The 20,247-nt window shown below is 39.7% G+C and overlaps 2 protein-coding genes across 3 annotated transcripts in view; both read left to right on the top strand.

The window, feature by feature from the left end:
• Positions 1-5,040: 5,040 nt before the first annotated feature.
• Positions 5,041-12,405, top strand: LOC110462522. 2 transcript variants are annotated; one of them, XM_021516504.1, is made up of 3 exons: positions 5,041-5,074; positions 9,770-9,934; positions 11,499-12,405. In XM_021516504.1, exons 1-3 carry the CDS (start codon positions 5,065-5,067, stop codon positions 11,642-11,644), a joined length of 321 nt encoding a protein of 106 aa, XP_021372179.1. In that variant the 5' UTR covers positions 5,041-5,064; the 3' UTR covers positions 11,645-12,405. The 2 variants fall into 2 exon arrangements, with proteins under 2 accessions (XP_021372179.1, XP_021372178.1); XM_021516503.1 differs by lacking the exon at positions 5,041-5,074 and adding an exon at positions 8,053-8,250.
• Positions 12,406-18,093: 5,688 nt separating this feature from the next.
• Positions 18,094-20,247, top strand: part of LOC110462494 (flavin reductase (NADPH)-like) — a 13,564-nt gene continuing 11,410 nt past the window's right edge. The window contains exon 1 of the mRNA XM_021516459.1: positions 18,094-18,476. Within this exon, the coding sequence (XP_021372134.1) occupies positions 18,339-18,476 (138 nt within the window). The 5' untranslated portion in view covers positions 18,094-18,338. The remainder of the gene's footprint in view (positions 18,477-20,247) is intronic.

Below are 20,247 nucleotides of genomic sequence, written 5' to 3'. Positions count from 1 at the left end.
AGAAGATTTTTGAAATTTTAGTCAATTTGACCCTTTTTGGCCCCGCCCCTCAGGTCCCTGGGGGCTTGGGACTAAACCGGCCACTGTTTTTGTTGACCTTTGTCCATGGAAGGTCCCTGCAAAATTTCATTGAAATTGGTTCAAGGGTTTTGGAGAAGAAGATTTTTGAAATTTTAGCCAATTTGACCCTTTTTGGCCCCGCCCCTCAGGTCCCTGGGGGCTTGGGACTAAACCGGCCACTGTTTTTGTTGACCTTTGTCCATGGAAGGTCCCTGCAAAATTTCATTGAAATTGGTTCAGGGGTTTTGGTGAAGAAGTCGAAAATGTAAGTTGTTTATGGACGTACGACGGACGACGGACGACGACGGACAAAAGGCGATCGCAATAGGTCACTTGAGACTTTGTCTCAGGTGACCTAAAAACTATTAAAAGTTAAATTTTAACACGGTAATACAGACAACGCAACAAGAACTGAAATAAAAAGGATTTATAAATGTATGTATTTGGAGTGGGGGCTTATCAACTTAACTCTCATATGGTTCGATCTGTGCAGATGCCTCTTCAGCCTTCTCCATCTTGATTGAGATCAGAATCTCTGCCTGGAACCAATATCTTTTCCCTGTCTTTTAATTTTAAAAAACCTTTTATTATAGTTTCCTTTCATTTGAGATGTTGGCTCGTGACATAATTTTTTCTTCGTTCTTTTAAAAGGAATATTCAGAGTTTAATACTGTTAATCCTTACTTTGAGAGCAAACTAAGATAATAAAGGAGCGGTTAGGGACTATATATATATCACATATGAAGTTCATTCCCGAGTTACCTAGTAATTCTTTAATATTTTGCAGCCATTTAAACTTAATGACGTTATTTTCGTGTAACTTGTACATGATTTTGTAAATTTTGCCTGAGAGCTTATCATGACAAGTGACTAGATTATACCAAAACATTATCATTTTATAATTCATTTCAATCTGGATAGGATATCTTCCCTTTTCTCCGTACACCATGTAATTAGCAGTGCTCCTTCTAAGATTTAGCAGTCTTTTACAAAACTGTAAATGAATCTTTTCAATTGAAGTGTTATTTTCAAATCCCCAAACCTCTGCACCATATATTAGAACTGGCAACACTATTGAGTCGAACAATTTTGACTGGAGATCAATTGGTAAAGGAATATTTCTATTTTTTCCTGCGTACTGCAAATAATGCTTTTTGAGCCTGTTGAATTAGTCGTTCTTTTGCTTTGATAAAACTGCCATTGTAGTTAAAAACAAGTCCTAGGTACATAAAACTATCTTCTATATCAAGTTCAACTTCTCCAAATAAAAAAGTTAACTGTGCTCTACTTTTTCGTTTAGAAAATATCATAATTTAGGGTTTCTGAGTATTAACTGAGAGCTTCCAGTTTGAACAATATAACTCAAAAACATCAAGCGCAGATTGTAGTCCTTCTGGCGTTTCTGACATAAGAACGGTATCGTCTGCATATAATATAATAATTGTTGGTAAGTATGTTGGCACTCAGAGAACACCCCCATGAAATGGTACATTCTGGTAGGTAATTTATATAAATTACAAACAGTATTGGACCCAAGACATTGCCCTGATGGATCCCACTGACCACCGGATTTCTATCGATGATTTTCCACTGACCAGTACACGTTGTTTCCTTTGAAATCGACAACTTGGTTACGTATACCATAACTGACCTTTCCAATTAATCTTCGGTGTGGTACCTTGTCCAAAGCTGTCATAAAGTCCGTGTAAATGATATATATCTCACCACCTCGATCAAATACTTCTGTCCAATCCTCGAACACCATTAGAAGTTTCAGTACCGTAGATTGTTAGGCGATGAATCCAAATGATTTGTTGCTAAACAGATTGTTTTTCTCCACGTGTTTGACAATGGCATCTCGTGCCATCCTTTCAAGAGTTTTCCCCACAATACTGGTACGGCTTACTGGCCGATAATTCCCTGGATCTTATTTGGATTCCTTTTTGAATATAGCTGTTATGTTCGCTTCCTTCCATGTCGTTGGTACTATACTATCATGTAGTTGTCTGTTGAAAATAATACTATAAGCTTATAACGGAATGAAGTTCTTTCATAACCTTGGGATGCATCTGGTCTGGTCCGTGTGATGTGCTGCCATCAAACTTTGTCAACAGGTTACCCACATTTTCTTCTGTGCAATGTATTTCTTCAAATGCTTGTCCGATACATTTTCTTTCCATTGTTAGTATTTCTCCTGGTGGTTCCTCCGTAAATACACTGCTAAAATAACTGGCTAACACGTCCGTTTGATTCTTGTCATTTACTGCAATTCTTTGCGTCATAATACATAAGATGTGACGTAAATAAAGTCACCATAGCTACCAACACAGTAAAAAACATTCAAATCGTTTTAACAAGAGGAGCTATAAGAAGAGAAAAGTTATATTATCAAGTTAAACAAATATGAAATCGTTTTTAACACAACGAATCTAAACTGTTTGTTCTGTGCGACGGACATCTCGTCAACTAATGTGATCAATCCAAGGCCTGTGATTTGTGTTGTGATTTAGTGTAAATAATGCCATATCTTAACATGTATGGCAGTTTTATGGTCGACTGTGACGTAAATGCAAGAAAATCCGTTTTTCTACTAATGTGAACTAGATCTGTGTAATAGCGTGAAATATTTTACTTCGTCAAAACTTCTGAACAATTTGGTTTGGCCCAGTTTGGTTTATTTTTGTTTAACGTGCTATGATCATGAACAGCTATGGTCACTGTGTGTTAACGACACCGGATATTGGTACCAGGCAGGCGGTGATCATACGAAGTGGGCTTCTGTTGAAGGTGAGTTTTTTTCTATATGTTCTTGGGGTTTTTTGGATCAATTCCTCACATTTTCAGCTATGGCTTTAACCACAGAGAACGTTTCTATATGGGTCAATAGTTCTTCTAGACTTGCAAACACGCCGCCTGGTATCGGCGAAAACTCACGAGTGATACGTGTTACGTGTCTGAATTAATATTTGTAGTATTGTTTTGGAACAAATTTCACTACCTATATCCAATTAAAATGTATATGCATTACATACATTTATCATATTTTCGAACTCGTTGTAAATTATGAGAAATATGCTGACATAATCTCATAGCAGTGTACGGCGACTTGCAATTTGCATGATGCCGTACAGTAATCTAAAAACAGAGGGGTAAAGTTTACTATAGTTTATAAAGGGAAATAACACTTTTGGGTATATTTTGTTAATTTTGAGTAGGAAATTATTCCTACTTGGTGAAAATCACCTTGACGGAAGATAGTATCAAAGTGTAAAGATTCCTGCTCCAACCCCTGGGGTCAGGGCCCCAAAGGCAAAATAAACCAATATTTCAAAAATCTTCTTCTCAAGAACCAGAGGTACTACAGTCAATTTCTCTGCGTGGATGGACCAACAATAGTTTAATTTAAGTTGTAAATTTCAGTACCCCCGGGTCATCCGTTCTCCCTTTAGGAGGGGGTAAATTCTTTTGGGTATATTTTGTCAATTTTCAGTAGGAAAGTGGATTCCTTCCCCCAACACCAGGGGTCAAGGCAGGGCCCCGAAGGGAACATTAACCAATATTTCACAAATCGTCTTCTCAAGACTCGGAGGTACTACAGTCAATTTTGTATGCGTGAAGATTTGAAAGATCATCAGGGGTTTATATAAATTGTAAATATCAGCTACCCCGGGCCATCCGTTCTCCCTTTGGTAGGGGGTAAATTTGACTATTGTTTACATTGGGAAATAACACTTTTGGGAGTATTTTGTTATTTTCAGCTGGAAATTATTCAAACTTGGTCAGAATCATCTTTGGTGAAAGAAGGTATTATATTGTAAAATTTGGATTCCTTCCCCATCCGCAGGGGCCCCTAATAGAAAATAAAATATACCATTCTTCTTCAGACTCAGAGGTACTACAATCAAATTCTGTGCATGGATAAAAACTCCATCAGGGGCTTTATCTATTTTTCAATATCATTAAATCCGGGCCAGCCATTCTCGCTTGGGTGGGGTAAAGTTGACTTAAGTTTATATAAGGAAATAACACTTTTGAATATATTTTGTCCATTTTTAGCAGGAAATAATTTAAACTTGTTTGTAATGTTTATGATGTCAGATGGCAATATCATGGTATGAGAACAAGATCTTGCCCCAACCCAAGGGTCTGGAAGGGTGGAAAGTGGTTAATGGGGGAAATGGTTAAACGTTAAAAACAATCTTCTTCATCAGACTCAGATGTTTTACAAATACTCTTCATGGATAGAAAGGTCATTAGAAGCATTATCTAAATTGTAAATTTCATTATTTCCAAGGTCATCTGCCCTCCCTTGGGGAAAGGGTAAAGTTTACTATAGTTTATATAGGGAAATAATACTTCTGACTATATGTCTTCCATTTCAGAAGAACTAATTCAAAACTGGTTGGAATAGTTATAATGAAATTGAAATCAAATAGTATCAGAAAGTAAGATCCTGACTTATCCTAGGAGTTGGCCAAAGAGGAAAATTGGCTTAATAACAATATATATTGTATTTTTCAATAGAAAAATAATTTATTTGAATATATTTTTTACAAGTTCTTATCCTTTGGTGACATGACAAGTATAATATTTAACTTTGCTTACATGTTGATTTCCACATCACATATAAACAGAAAATTAAGCTACCTGTAGTTACCTATAATATAACTCAGGTGACCGCTGAGACCCTGTTGATGTGTCAAAAGTAAGTACAATTAAATTACTAAAAAACATATTTTTTCAACATGGAACGCAACGACTGTTCTTCTTATTTTTACGAAGGCTGCATCAATTTTGATTGATGCTTCGGTACATGTACACAAAGGCGTGAGACTTTTTTTTACGATTATGATTAGTTTTACGGATACTTTATGGTGCAAGGTTTAAGCTAAACGATAATGCCTGGCGTATGTAGTAGCGTGTGAGGGCTGCGTAGGGAACGTGTGTTATGCATTATATTGCTGCTATGGGAAGGATATTCCATTGTGTTATTGTGTGGGAAGAATGAATATTTGTAGGTGTCCTTTGTAGCAGATATGTGTTTGCATGCGTAAGGGTGTGCGTGTCTGGTTCGAGGGTCTACAGGGGTAAGTATAGATGTTGGGTTTATTGCGACGAGATGGTGTCCTATTTTTGTAGAAAAGATTCATTCTTAGTTGTAAGCTTCGTGTTTGTAGTGTCGGCCATTGAAGTTGGTGAATCATGTCTATTACTGAGCTGGTGTTGTGAAATCTGCTTGTTGTTTATTACTACTAGACAAAATGATGGATACACAATTGGGATAAAATCCGGGAAACCCTATGGTAGAAGAAATATTTTAATTTACCTTGTACATCAGCTCCATCGTCAGATGGGTTCCTTCTTCGTTGGTCGTTCCGGCGCTTCCACGACGGCCTCCGAAGGTGCACCGACTACGGTGATCAGTCTCAACCAGCTTCGTTGCCATGTTTGCGGGTGGTCTGCCGCAGTGAACACAGATTCCATAACTTGCGATGTTAAAGATCATTGCCTCTTCCACTCTCTGTCTCGAATCCTCAAAATCAATAGGGACGATGTTTCTGCTTCCCTGCCTGCTTTTCCGCATACCCGTCATCTCTCCTGACCCGTAACACCAAGGATACCCATTGCTTTCCACAACGAGTGCCCCGCAAACCTCTGCAGCCAACTTCCAGAGGCATGCACCATGTCCGCCAGCCATCTAGTGACATGTCCTGACCAGATCTTCATATTTGGCCATCTTCTTTTCATAAGCTGCCTCATTCCTTTCTGCCCATGGTACAGTCAGCTCCAGGATCACAACCAGCTTTGTTGTCCGTGACCAGATGGCAATATCAGGACGATGAGTTGTGACAGCAATCTCTGCCGGGAACGACGATCTCCCTTTCAGGTCTACTGTCATCTGCCAGTCTGTTGCAAAAGCACCCTCTTGACTGATCTACCCTTTTTCCTTGCTGTACCTCCTTTGACGAAATTCAGGAACCTTATACTGGATGTTGTTGTTCTCTTTCTTTTCCTTTCTCTTTCCATGGAATCTGCAATGGTTGCCAGGACATTACCATGCCTCCACGTGTATCGACCGTCTCCCAAAGCCACTTGACAAGTTGAAAGCACATGTTCGAGATAACTGTTTCTTCCACAAAGCTTGCACGTTTGGTCATTAATAAGTCCCCGCGGGTTTGTTGGGCTGGGTAACACATTATACACCGCCCTCAGCAGAAACTTTATTCTTGCTGTTTCCATGGACCAGATGTAAATCCATTTCAATGTCTGCTTTCTAGCTCGCTCCCATGCCATACAGATGCCTTGTTTTCTCATTGCAACTGTTATTGATTGCCTTTCTTTCTACTCCATTGATCTTACATCTCTCTGAACCATCTCTCTTCTCCTTGTCCCTTTTGCACCTTTCCAGATGTCTCTAGTGGTTGTACCCAGTCCTTGTCTACCAGATGCCACTGTTACGATGATGCCTGTCCAATTGCTTTCCATGCCTTCCACGTTCTGTCGGTTCTCACTTTCAACTTCGCCTGCCTGACCTTCTCTATACGCTAGCTCCCAGTATCATCTGTTGTCTGACCTTGGTGACCTTGAACTCCTTTGTGATAGAAGTGAGTGGGAGCTTTAGCTTGTTACTTTTCCCATACATTCATATATTGCTGAAGCTGCGAGGAACTCCGAGCAATCTGTTTGTTGACCATTCACTCTATTCACTCTTCTCCTGCTGTAAAAGGGACCTCGTATATAAGAAAAGGCCACATTAGCCTTGGGAGCACCCCATGCTGATACATCCAAGCTTTACACTTTCCAGGCAGCTTGCTCTTATCTACTGCACTCATCCAGTCTTCTGCTTGTGTCTGAAGGTTCCGCACATTGTCATGGTTAATGACCGTGTCATCATTGCACTTTCCTAAACATTTCCCTGGCTTCTCAATCACTGTTGGTATCTCTTCTCCTGGATCTTAAACTTCAACTGCTGTTCTTTGCCCTTTTGCAGTACCATACTCCTTGACTTCGCTGGTTTTATCTTCATTCACGCCCAATGGGCCATCTTCTCCTGATCTTTAAGTAGGCATCTTCTTTCGCTGACCGTTTCGTTGTTTAAGTCATGTCATCCTTAAAGTGCCTTGTTGGACAAGTAAGGCCCTTCTGCTCATATTTTCCAGGAGTTACGCTCACTTCGCCCTCTGTGCCAATGGTGTATGTCATAGCAAATTCGAAGACTCAGTGTGCCCCATGTTGTTGATGAGATAAGAAAAATAGTTCGATCTTTTGATGTACACCAAACGAATCTCGACTTTGAAGTCGGGTGTTCCTCTTTTGTAATCTTCGAAGGACAGGTATCAGCCAAGCGATAAATCATTGGGGTTTTTTCCGAGACCAAGAAAAAGCTGTCTTTATGTCCTCAATTTGGCTTTTCCGTGTTCTAAGGGAGTAGAGAACACACGTGTTCGTAGTACTAAAGGAATGATTTGTTCATTTCTTGGCAGTCAACATGGAACCAGGCGTCACACGTATCACAACATATAGCACTGGATTTCAATTGGATTGCCTTACCACATGTGTCACATGGTATTTAGGGGCTCACATCAGGGTTGAGTTCTGTATCTGATGGAATGTGAAGCTAGGGTTGGTTGTCGTTTTTAGTCTTGTAATTAGTGATGCGTATAATGCCAGGTAGTGTGGTTGTGTGTGTCTCTGTGTTGGGGCAGACGTGTGAGACAGTCCAAGTGAATGGTCGATATCTGTTTTGTTTGTGGTTCAGAAAAATAGGAGGGCTACGGCTAAGATAAATGATGCGCACTTCATTGTGTGGTGTGTACGTGTCATACATGTACTGTAGGAATCGTGTGGACAGGAGATGGGACGATAGCCTAGAGTACGGCGTATTACAGTTTAGGGGATCCAAACACTCTATGGAATACTACATCGTTATATGGTATAATCGTGTTTTAAAGACCTCTACGTCATCTTACTATTGTTTTCAGATGGAAAAGGTTGACATATTCAATGAAACTGATTTACATTGTCATTTTGGAGGATGTGACATAGTGATGTCCTGTCTTGGTACAACTCCAAGTCTCTTCGGCATGAGTACAATAACTTTCTATATGGATTCCATCAAACCTATCATCGGTGCTATGCGCAGATGCGGGATTACTCGATTGGTAACCATGAAATCGGTTGATACGATACGTACGTTAACATTTTGTCACTCACAACCATTTACACCAATGGATCGGGAAGACTCGGTCAGCAAGAACCACATCTTATAAAAGCATTTTAAGCTCACCTGGTCCGAATGACCAAAGTGAGCGTATGCCATACCGTCGCATCCGTCTGTCATTCGTAGTCCGTCGTCCTTCCCTCAACAAACGACTTAACCATTGATTTTAATTCAACTAATTTTGACTGGAAGCATCCTAGGTGGTGGGGATAAACGACTTCTTCTGTAGAACTATGCAAAGAATATCAATCATACTTGATCAGAAGCATTCATGGGAGGCGGGGATTCATAATAGCACAAATGGCGGGTCTGACCCCAAGGGGGTAAGGGCGGCGCCAAAAATGGTTATTTGGCTTTATTGCATATAGCGACTTCTTTTCAGGAACTAAGAAATGGATATCAATCATATTTGACTGGAAGCATCCCTAGGTGTGGGTCTATTCCCTTGGATCTTATTTGGAGAATAATTTGCCATGATTGCTTAGATATATAGATGAGCGATACAGGTACTCTGGGTATCTCGTTTTATTTTACGATAAAGTACACACATTGATGTACGTTTAAGTTATTTAAGTTGTACAATAGGCCGTTTGGGTAAGTTGAACCGATACCAGGGCATAGGTTTTCGGGGTAACTTAAGCGAAACCAGAAATAATCAATTTACACCTATGCGTATAAACACAGGGTACTTTTGACACACATCATGTAGAATGGTGAGCATATAGAACGTATGGTATACCTGAAATATTAGTTATTTAATATTTTTCACGACAACATTGATTTGGGTTGTGACACACCTTTTTAAAAAAAATAAAAAAATGAGATTGCGAAAGAAATTTTCAATCGTTGATTCATCACAGAATATCTGAATAATATGTAGAATAATGCCAAAATGGAAATATTTCTGGCCTTGAAACTACCAACAGAAACAGGTGAACACGTCCTTTTACCAGCAACGTTATTACTATTGACGTCGTGACAGAGCTTCCATATGTATGATTATCATATTTGATTGCTTGTTAAACACTTAAAGAAAGGGAAGAGAAACTAATGTTTAATACTAAAAAATGCGTTTGTTCTTTATACTTCTACAGCATAACCGATGATACAGGCAAGTAATATTAAAAAGATGTAGATGATATGTAAACTAGCCTATTTCTTGAAAATTACTTTAAAGGGCAAAAATGATATATAGAATTTGCCTAAAAGAATTCTTCGTATAATTTGTATAAGTCTATTTGTTGTCTCCGGAAAAATCAACGCAGGTTCAAAATCAGTGAAAGTGATGTCAAAAATTTTAAGAAATACCCCTTTCCGCTGCTGGCCCAACTAGCCCTGTGGATCAACCTGCCCCGTGTTCTCCTGTAATATTTGATAAACTAAACTATAGCAAACGTACCACTAAGCACAAGATTAACGTGCTCCATTGCATAACACCATTAAAAAGAAGAGCCTTATATTGAGACTATTGTATGTATTTTTCTCCAGCACAGAACAAGGGACCCTGGCTATTTGATCGCATAATACGCCCTATGATCTTGTCAAGCGTCCTTCAGAGCATGTCGGTAATGGAGGATTATTTACTGAAGGAGTGCCATGATATAGACTTCACTGTCATCAAACCCCCTGGATTGACGAATGGGCCAAGCAGTGGTATGTAATACTTTTATTATGTGATGAAAGCCTTGATATGTGTGAAAGCATGCCAGCATGCATGTGAACACGTTAAGATGCATGATAATGCCAACCACTCTTTAAACATTCCTTATCAAATTCGTGAAAGGGGAGATTTTTCATCATCAACCACTCTCCTATCCTTCCTTTCTTATTACATGTGCTTCACACGTTTTTATGCAGATACAAAAACGTAGAAATACCTTTTCAACTGAATCCTCTTCCCCATTTAAAAGCTACATATAAAGCAACCGCAACCCTTATTCCTCATCTTAATTGTCATATAGGGTTGACATATTGAGATGATCCCGCCGAAGTCCTTTTAAATACGTGATTTACTTCAAACAGGTTCATTTCTCTCCTAGGCACTGACCTGATTGTTGTATCTCCCATTCCTTGGATGATGGTCGTGTTGTATCTATGGAAATCAGACATGAAAAGAGTTTAATAAAACTTTAATTGTAAGGCCCATAGGGCCTGTATCGCATACCTAGATATTTAAGCTATCATGGCAAAACATTCTCATTAAATATGATACTGCAAATATTTCCAATATTGGCGCTGTCTTTAGGCACTACTCTTACCTTATATTACCTATATATTATCGATGTTGCCAAATGAAAAAGAAATCACTTTTGTAACAAAGGTAACTTGAACTACATGTAATGCAAAAGTAGTGTGAAAGATCTGGGTAGTATATGTACTATGTACAAATAGTGGTTATGTCAGCTGAATTTTGGTAAAGCACCTTAAGACTCTTCCATGTATGAAGATTATTTGATTCTACCATAATTGGATCTTGAGAAGAATATTTTTGAAATTTTAGTCAATTTGACCCTTATTGGCCTTGCCCCTCAGGTCCCTTGGGGCTGGGGACCATATAATTCACAATTATATTATAGTAAAGTTTACCTCCTCCCCAGGGGGAAACGTGAGACCCCAGAGTCATGAAATTCACAATTTTGGTAAAGCACCTTAAGACCCTTTCATCTATGAGGAGTATTTGATTCTACCATATCTGGATCTTGAGAAGATTTTTAAAATTTTAATCAATTTGACCCTTTTTGGCGCCGCCCCTCAGGCCCCTGTGAGCTGGGGACCATATTATTCACAATTTTGGTTGACCTTTGACTATGGAAGGATTCTGCAAAATTTCACTGAAATTGGTTCAGGAGTTTTGGAGAAGAAGTCGAAAATGTAAATTGTTTACGGACGCACGACGCCGGACAAAAGGCGATCGCAATAGGTCACTTGAGACTATTTTTCAGGTGACCTGAAAAGTTTCCCTGTTGTGCCCTGTCCCTCTTCCCCATAGGTGAGGGGAAAACTTAACTCCCCTTTGCCCAGTGATGCTATAGGCCAGATCGAGTCAATAGACACAGTGTCTTTAAGGAGCTCTAACGTTTTAAAGGAAAAGTTGACAGACGGACGGACGACGGACGCCGAGCCATGACAAAAACTCAACGGTCCTTTGGGCCAGATCCGCTAAAATGTAATCTGGTGCATGATATGAACTTATCTAATTACTACCTTGTTTTTATAGGAAAAGAGGTGAAGGCGATGGAGGGACATTTCGCGGAAGGTACGAGCAGGAGAATCTCCCGAAGGGACGTGGCCAAGTTTATGTTGGACTGTATTCCGCTAAATCAGTGGGTGCGCAAACTCGTGTCGATCGGACTTCCGGTGTAACGCAGCAGTACGTCGTGATCTACAACAACAATAACAAACGTTGCACGTAACATTTTGTTTAACACTTTTGGTACCCAACGAGTCGAAAACAAGTATTTTCAACATTATTGAAATGTTAGCAGTAAAACTGTGGTATTTATTATCAGTGCCATTTGGGATTGTTACGACCGTGTATATACTATCGGGAGTGGGAGAAATGCATTGATATGTATGTAGGCCTATCACATCGAGTACCGTAGATCATTAGTTCTAAGTCCGGGTACTGCTGGAGTCACATATTGTCTGACTTTGCAAAGTACATTTCTATATTGAGTATCATAATGAGTATCATCAATATATAATTTATATAATACAGGAACAGAAAACGTAACTATATAATCAGATATATAAACAATCAGAAGTAAAACATTTCAGGGACTGTACTTTCAATAACTCGCTGTTTTCATTTAGATAACCAGACGTTTTAAAATTAGGGAATACTTTTATCTCCAATTGGGATTCAGTCCATCTAATCTCTGTAACTTTTTGTGTATAATGATTGTAGATGATAGCCAAGGATAAAATGTGTTTTAAATTCTGATACATTAAGAGGTGATAGATGTGTCGTTTTTCGGCCAAGACTATACTTACATGGTACATGGCCATAGCTGTAAAAAGGACGTAAAACACAAGCAACCTAAACATCGCACAAAGTTGTTTCTGTTTACTAAAATTTTACTGACATACATTATGCAACATTTACTGGCATTTAAGTTCTTTTGGCATTTATCCTCCCACGTTTGTCAGTTATCAATGTCAGTGTGTATCACCGTGAAGTCTCCTGGAGTCCAGATGTCTTTTTAAAGCATAGCAGAGTGTGCGTTTCCTAAATTTAAAAAATGTAGCTTGGACAAGAGTCTTTCGCGAGTGACTTGATCAAATGCTTAAGAAAGATCACCAAGCAATATTAAACATGTTTGTTTATTTTCTAGGTTACGAAAAAGGTCAACAGTCGGGATTAGTTGTGTTTCTGTGAATTGTTGGGATATAAAACCATGTTGAAATGTAGTTACTATGGTAAGTTGGTGCAGATGTGACATGATGTTGGTATGGATAATGTGCTCTTATGATTTACATGTGATGCAAGTCATGGACACTAGCCGGTAATTTGAATCTGTCTGTTTGTCTCACTATTCACCAAGTCTATCGGTACCGCACCAATCGGGAACCTTCGGCACTTTGAGAATGTTCTCGTTTACGGAAAGTTGCGACGGTTCCCGATTGGGTACCACACCAGAGTCGAGTGAGATTTGAAAGAGTTGAGTTAGAGTCAGGGTGATTTCTGGAGCTAGCTTTGTCAAGACTATCGCTGTGATTGGTAAATGGAGTAGTTTTATGGAAGCTTAACTAGTTTACCATCACGGTGAAGTAACTGTTTGTGTCTTTTTTTCAAATACTACATAAACATATCAGGTGAGTCTCCTTATGGAAAATAACGATCGGATTTTGCTGATATATATTCATAAAAATTAATAATTTTAAGATAATTATCGGGATTTCTACCTGTCTGGCCAACGTTTTAGTCAAGGATTTCTCAGCTATAACGCATGCGCGTATCACGCCATTTCATTGTAAACAAAATAATTGACCGTGGGACCGCGTCAGCTACGAAGCGAAAAGTTGCCAAATGGTCAAAAAATAGCGCAAGAATTACGTTACGGAATCATTATTGCAATACTGCGGTTCCTCTCATGGAGCCAAAAACTTAGAAGAGTCTTAGGTACATTAGAGTCAATAATAATGAAATACGAGATATTTTGCAGATATTGAAGCCCTAGCAGTTAGTTCGGTGCATGTATTCTTCCGGATAGCCGGTATAAAGCTGAAATGGAATCAACAGAAATGCTGTTTATGTTATGAATAAATATCTAAAAATATTAACTTCGCTAGTATCTTTGTCTCAGTTGGAACACAGATGAACTTATTTTGCTATGTTAATGGCATGTATCGGAGAGAGTTTACTTTATGTTTCTATATACAATAGTTTATGCGAAAGGAAGGGATATAGGTGACTGGTTAGTTTGATTTTGCTATGGGGCCCTCCAGGGGAAAACTGTTGTGATTAGTCTATTCTCTCCTCTGTCGGTACTTGGGGTCAAATAAGATACATGCGCTATTATATTTACAAAGTTTATAATATTCCCGGGTTCAGTAAAATAGTTTGATTTAATTATATTGCTGAAGCAAACTTTTTTTTATGATCATGCAACAACTTGTTTTCTATAAAAAATTATTTTCGAGTTCAGATAGAATCGAAATACGCATTGAAAACGGGAAAAAGGGCATTTGTTTAAGTTGTAAAAATGTTTCGTGCTGCCGATAAGTACGGCTTCTGGTTCGGACAAAAATAACTGATTAAAGAAAAAAATGTCTCAACTTAAAACAAGAGGCCCAAGGGCCTTAGCGGTCAATTGAGTTATATCAAATATACTGGTAGCTTTATTTTATTGTTTAGATGTGATGTAGAAATCAGCATGTACACTAAGTGAAATACAATACTTGTCATGTCATCAAAGGATAATATATATATATATATATATATTGGTAAATGTTCCCTTTGGGGCCCCGCCCTAGCCCCTAGGGATGGGGCAGGAATCCCAATTTTACAATGTACACCCTCATTCACCAAAGATGATGACTGTAGTACCTCTGAGTATGGAGTCAGGCTTTCCTGAACCATTCAAGTGGTCAGACTGGGCATTTAGACAGACTATGAATATAGGGATAACAATGTAACATAAGTGGCAGCGCATACAACACATACATTCATCAAAAAACATATGGCTCTTCACCCTTTAACAATCCGTGTTATTAACTGTTAACTTTGGCGTTGAGGAAAATGGACTGTTAAGAAGATATGTCGTGTTAAATGGTCCAAACTACTGTTCAAACGCAAGGGAATGTGAATAACACCAACTTACTTTTATGCATTTCAAAACTTTTAAGAGAATACTGGTTAATATGACAGTGTGTAAAGTGTGTTTAATATGAACCCCGACACTATTCAACAGCTATCTTTTGTTCATCAAAGTTACAGTTAATCTAGTGACTAGGAAATCCACCAGCAAAGTCTAACGGTAACACCACACACACTAGTACTACTATTAATACCCGACCTCCTCTGCCCCGGCCGGGTATTAAATCGAACCCATGCCTTGTAACGGAGCAAGCCGGATGTGATTCACACCGGGCCGATATTAGATTGAATTGGCAGCAAAATGGTCCGAATCCATAAATAGGAATGTAGTATGAACTATTTCTGTTGATATCCTGTATAACTTGAAGTTAAACTCTCGTTAAATTATCAAGTTAACGTAGCAAGCGCAATCGAAATATGAATTGATCGCCATGTTGGAAAATTCGTCTCTCTTCCGATATAGGTCAGATGTCTATAGACCCACTATGGAAATTGTAGTAAACATTTGGCCATGCAGGCCATATATAGAAAGGATAATTGAGATAACATCACGCGTGATCTGTCGTGGCGGTCGTTTCTATTTTTTCCCCAAAGACAGAATTGGCTAATTTCGTGAAAGAGTGGGGTTTTTTCATTGGTAAGGATTCGTTTTTTAAACAATTATACAATATTTGGATAACATTATACTAATATGAGGCGTGAATTATATGTAATTTTACAGATTAACACTTTTGATTTTGCTCCATTAGTTGGCATAGGACCTCTATATAAACAAGAGGCCCATAGGGCCTGTATCGCTCACCTGGATATCTAAGCAATTATGGCAAAATATTCTCCAAATGAGATCCAAGGGAATATGCCAGACCCCAAGGCCAATCCTTGTAGCATATCTGTATTAGATTTTTCATGCCCAGCAATTTTATGTATGGTTATGGGGTGGGGATCTCAAGCTGTGACTCAGAAACTAGGTCCCTAGGGTTGTGGCCAGACCCTAGGACCAATTCTAATATCATGACTGCATTTGTCTCTTTTTGCCCAGCATTTGTATATATAGTTTTGGGGTGAGGATCTCAAACGTTTCAAAGTTATGACCAGGGGTTAAGTCTGCAAGGGTGGGGCAGACCCCGGGGTCAATTCTAATATAATGACTGCATTCGTCTCTTTATGCCCAACAATTGTATATATAGTTTTAGGGTGGGGATCTTAACCATTTCGAAGTTATGACCCAGGGGTTAAGTCTCCAAGGCTGGGGCAGTCCCCAAGGCCATCCTGGAAGCATATGTGTATTCATCTCTTTATAATCAGCAATTGTCTATATGATTATAGGGTGGGGATCTCAACTGTTTCCAAGCTTTGACTCAGAAACTAGGTTCATAGGGGTTCGGACAGACCCCAGGGTCTATTCTAATATCATGACAACAGACGTCTTTTTATGCCCAGCATTTCTACATATAGTTTTTGGGTGGGGATCTCAACCGTTTTAAAGTTATGGCCCAGGGACTATATCTCCAAGGGTGGGGCCAGACCCTAGAGCCATCCTGGAAGCAAATGTGCGTTCTTCTCTTTATACGCAGCAATTGTATATTTGGTTAAATGGTGGGGATCTCAACCATTTCCAAGCAATATTTTTTTTTTGCCCCACCCCTTAGCCCGGGGGTCAACCCCACCATTTGTACAATTTTGAATCCCTGCCTCCCATGAATGCTTCCGACCAAATATGATCGATATCCATGGCATAGTTCTACAGAAGAAGTCGTTTATAGCAATATAGCAAAATTGCCCCCTTTTGGCCCCGCCCAAAGCCCCTTGGGGTATCAGCCCCACCATTTGTACAATTCTGAATCCCCACCACCTAGGGGTGCTTCCAGTCAAATATGGTTGATATCCAACTCTTAGTTCCAGAGAAGAAGTCGCTTAAAGCAATATAGCCAAATAACCCTTTTTGGCCCCGCCCCTCAGCCCCCTGAGGGATCAGCCCCACCATTTGTATAATTTTGAATCCCTGCATCCCATGAATGCTTTTGATTAAATATGATTGATATCCAGAGCACAGTTCTACAGAAGTAGTCGTTTGTAGAAATATAGCCAAATTACCCCTTTTTGGCCCCGCCCCTCAGCCCCCTGGGGGGTCAGCACAACCATTTGTACAATTTTGAATCTCCACCATCTAGGGGTGCTTCCAGTCAAATATTGTTGATATCAAACTCTCAGTTCCAGAGAAGAAGTCGCTTAAAGCAATATAGCCAAATAAACCTTTTTGGCCCCGACCCTCAGCCCCCTGAGGGATCAGCCCCACCATTTGTATAATTTTGAATCCATGCATCCCATGAATGCTTTTGATTAAATATGATTGATATCCAGAGCATAGGATGACCCACAACAAATATGGACCAAATCTTTTCATTCCTACAGAATAAGAAGGATTTTAAAGAATAATTTGCTATGTTTCCCCTATTGGGCCTCACACCTCAGGCCCCTGGGGGGGGCAGACCCATGGTTTATTCAAAATTGTTTCCCGACTACCCAAGGATGCTCCACACCAAATATGGACCAAATCCTTTCATTCCTACAGAAGAAGAAGGATTTTAAAGAATAATTTGCTATATTTCCCCTATTGGGCCCCGCCCCTCAGGCACCTGGGGGCCAGATCCACGGTTTATACAAAATTGGTTCCCTTTCACCCAAGGATGCTTCAGACAAAATATGGACCAAATCCTTCCATTCCTTCAGAAGAAGAAGGATTTTAAAGAATTTGCTATATTTCCCCTATTGGGCCCTGCCCCTCAGGCCCCATGGGGGCCAGACCCACCATTTATACAAACTTTGTTCCACTTTCCCAAAGGATGCTTCTGTCCAAATATGGACCAAATCCTTTCATTCCTACAGAAGAAGAAGGATTTTAAAGAAGAATTTGCTATATTTCCCCTATTTGGCCCCGCCCCTCAGGCCCCTGAGGGGCCAGACCCACCATTTATACAAAATAGGTTCTTCTTAACCCAAGGATGCTCCACACCAAATTTTGTTAAAATCCGCTCAGTGGTTCATGACAAGTAGTGTAAAGTTGACGGACGACGGACGCTGCGGTATGGCATAAGCTCACCTTGGTCCTTCGGACCAGGTGAGCTAAAAATTGTTGACGGACGGACGGACGGACGAGGGACGACACGGTATGGCATAAGCTCACCTTGGTCCTTCGGACCCGGTGAGCTAAAAATCTCTTGTCGTCAGAAAGCTACATTAGCGCAGCTACACACACACACATGTGACAACACAGAGCCTTGTTATGTTTCTCTGCCATTTCTAGCATGTAAATGTAAAGTATGAAGTTCATATGTCATTACAGCATAAGAAGGACGGGCGAAACACAGCTATGTCAACGTTCGACAATGATTTATAAATGGCGATAGAGAACGATGCTTTTGATAATATTGGGGGAGACAACTCCTGACCCATTACAGACGTTTCGTGTTTTATCCATAGAAAGCGTTAAACACTTAATAATGGGCCTACTGTTCGGGCAGTCTGAGACGTAATAAACCAGTGTTAACGTCTCTAATACAGCTGGAGGACGTGATAGAGTAGGCACTGACACATACCAGCCTACACACACACGTGTGTACGTGAGTCTGCGTCTTTCTATAGCCTGTGTCCACACACTGATAAGTGTCGATCGTTAAAGGTCAAAGTATCGATGCACTGACCACACGACTGGACAGGCGTGGACACTCATCTTCTAAAATGAAGATTGCTGTGCTTGGTGCAACAGGTCCCTCGGGACTCCAGCTTGTACAAGAATCATTAGAAAGGGGTCATGAGGTAACAGCCCTGGTGAGGAATCCGGACAAATTGAGTCATATCGATGACGCCAAATTAAAGGTAGGTATATATTACAACGATAACCCGGTGGTCAGCCCAGGTATCGTATCTGTAATTCGCCATGTCATATAGGTGTAAACACTGATTTGAGCAAAGTTTTTATTATGTAACTCAATTAAGGCATAATTACTGTGAGGACACTACGTTAACGTATCATTGCAGATATTCACTGTATGGTAGACGTATTGTTCCTCCCACAATGGCTGTATGGTAGACTTATTATTGTTCCTCCCACAATCACTGTATGGTAGACTTATTATTGTTCCTCCCACAATCACTCTAGGGTAGACTTATTATTGTTCCTCCCACAATCACTCTAGGGTAGACTTATTATTGTTCCTCCCACAATCACTCTAGGGTAGACTTATTATTGTTCCTCCCACAATCACTCTAGGGTAGACTTATTATTGTTCCTCCCACAATCACTCTAGGGTAGACTTATTATTGTTCCTCCCACAATCACTCTAGGGTAGACTTATTATTGTTCCTCCCACAATCACTCCATGGTAGACTTATTATTGTTCCTCCCACAATCACTCTAGGGTAGACTTATTATTGTTCCTCCCACAATCACTCTAGGGTAGACTTATTATTGTTCCTCCCACAATCACTCTAGGGTAGACTTATTATTGTTCCTCCCACAATCACTCTAGGGTAGACTTATTATTGTTCCTCCCACAATCACTCCATGGTAGACTTATTATTGTTCCTCCCACAATCACTCCATGGTAGACTTATTATTGTTCCTCCCACAATCACTCCATGGTAGACTTATTATTGTTCCTCCCACAATCACTCCATGGTAGACTTATTATTGTTCCTCCCACAATCACTCCATGGTAGACTTATTATTGTTCCTCCCACAATCACTCCATGGTAGACTTATTATTGTTCCTCCCACAATCATTGTATGGTAGACTCATTATTGTTCTTCCCACAATCACTGTATGGTGTTCTTATTATTGTTCCTCCCACAATCACTGTATGGTAGACTTATTACTGTTCCTCCCACAGTCACTGTATGGTAGACTTATTACTGTTCCTCCCACAGTCACTGTATGGTAGACTTATTACTGTTCCTCCCACAGTCACTGTATGGTAGACTTATTACTGTTCCTCCCACAATCGCTCTATGGTAGACTTATTACTGTTCCTCCCACAATCACTGTATGGTAGACTTATTATTGTTCTTCCCACAATCACTCTATGGTAGACTTATTATTGTTCCTCCCACAATCTCTCTATGGTAGACTTATTATTGTTCCTCCCACAATCACTCTATGGTAGACTTATTTTTCTTCCTCCCACAATCACTGTATGGTAGACTCATTATTGTTCCTCCTACAATCACTGTATGGTAGACTCATTATTGTTCCTCCCACAATAACTGTATGGTAGACTTATTATTTTTCCTCCCACAATCACTCTATGGTAGACTCATTATTGTTCTTCCCACAATCACTGTATGGTGTACTTATTATTGTTCCTCCCACAATCACTGTATGGTAGACTCATTATTGTTCTTCCCACAATCACTATATGGTAGACTCATTATTGTTCCTCCCACAATCACTGTATGGTAGACTCATTATTGTTCCTCCCACAATCACTGTATGGTAGACTTATTATTGTTCCTCCCACACTCACTCTATGGTAGACTTATTATTGTTCCTCCCACAATCACTGTATGGTAGACGTATAATTGTTCCTCCCACAATCACTGTATGGTAGACTCATTATTGTTCCTCCCACAATCACTGTATGGTAGACT

This window comes from Mizuhopecten yessoensis, unplaced genomic scaffold (genome assembly GCF_002113885.1).
Source record: "Mizuhopecten yessoensis strain PY_sf001 unplaced genomic scaffold, ASM211388v2 scaffold10797, whole genome shotgun sequence".
Classification (NCBI taxonomy): domain Eukaryota; kingdom Metazoa; phylum Mollusca; class Bivalvia; order Pectinida; family Pectinidae; genus Mizuhopecten; species Mizuhopecten yessoensis.
The sequence above is the reverse complement of the archived record's forward strand: the minus strand, read 5'-3'. Positions and strand labels throughout refer to the sequence as shown.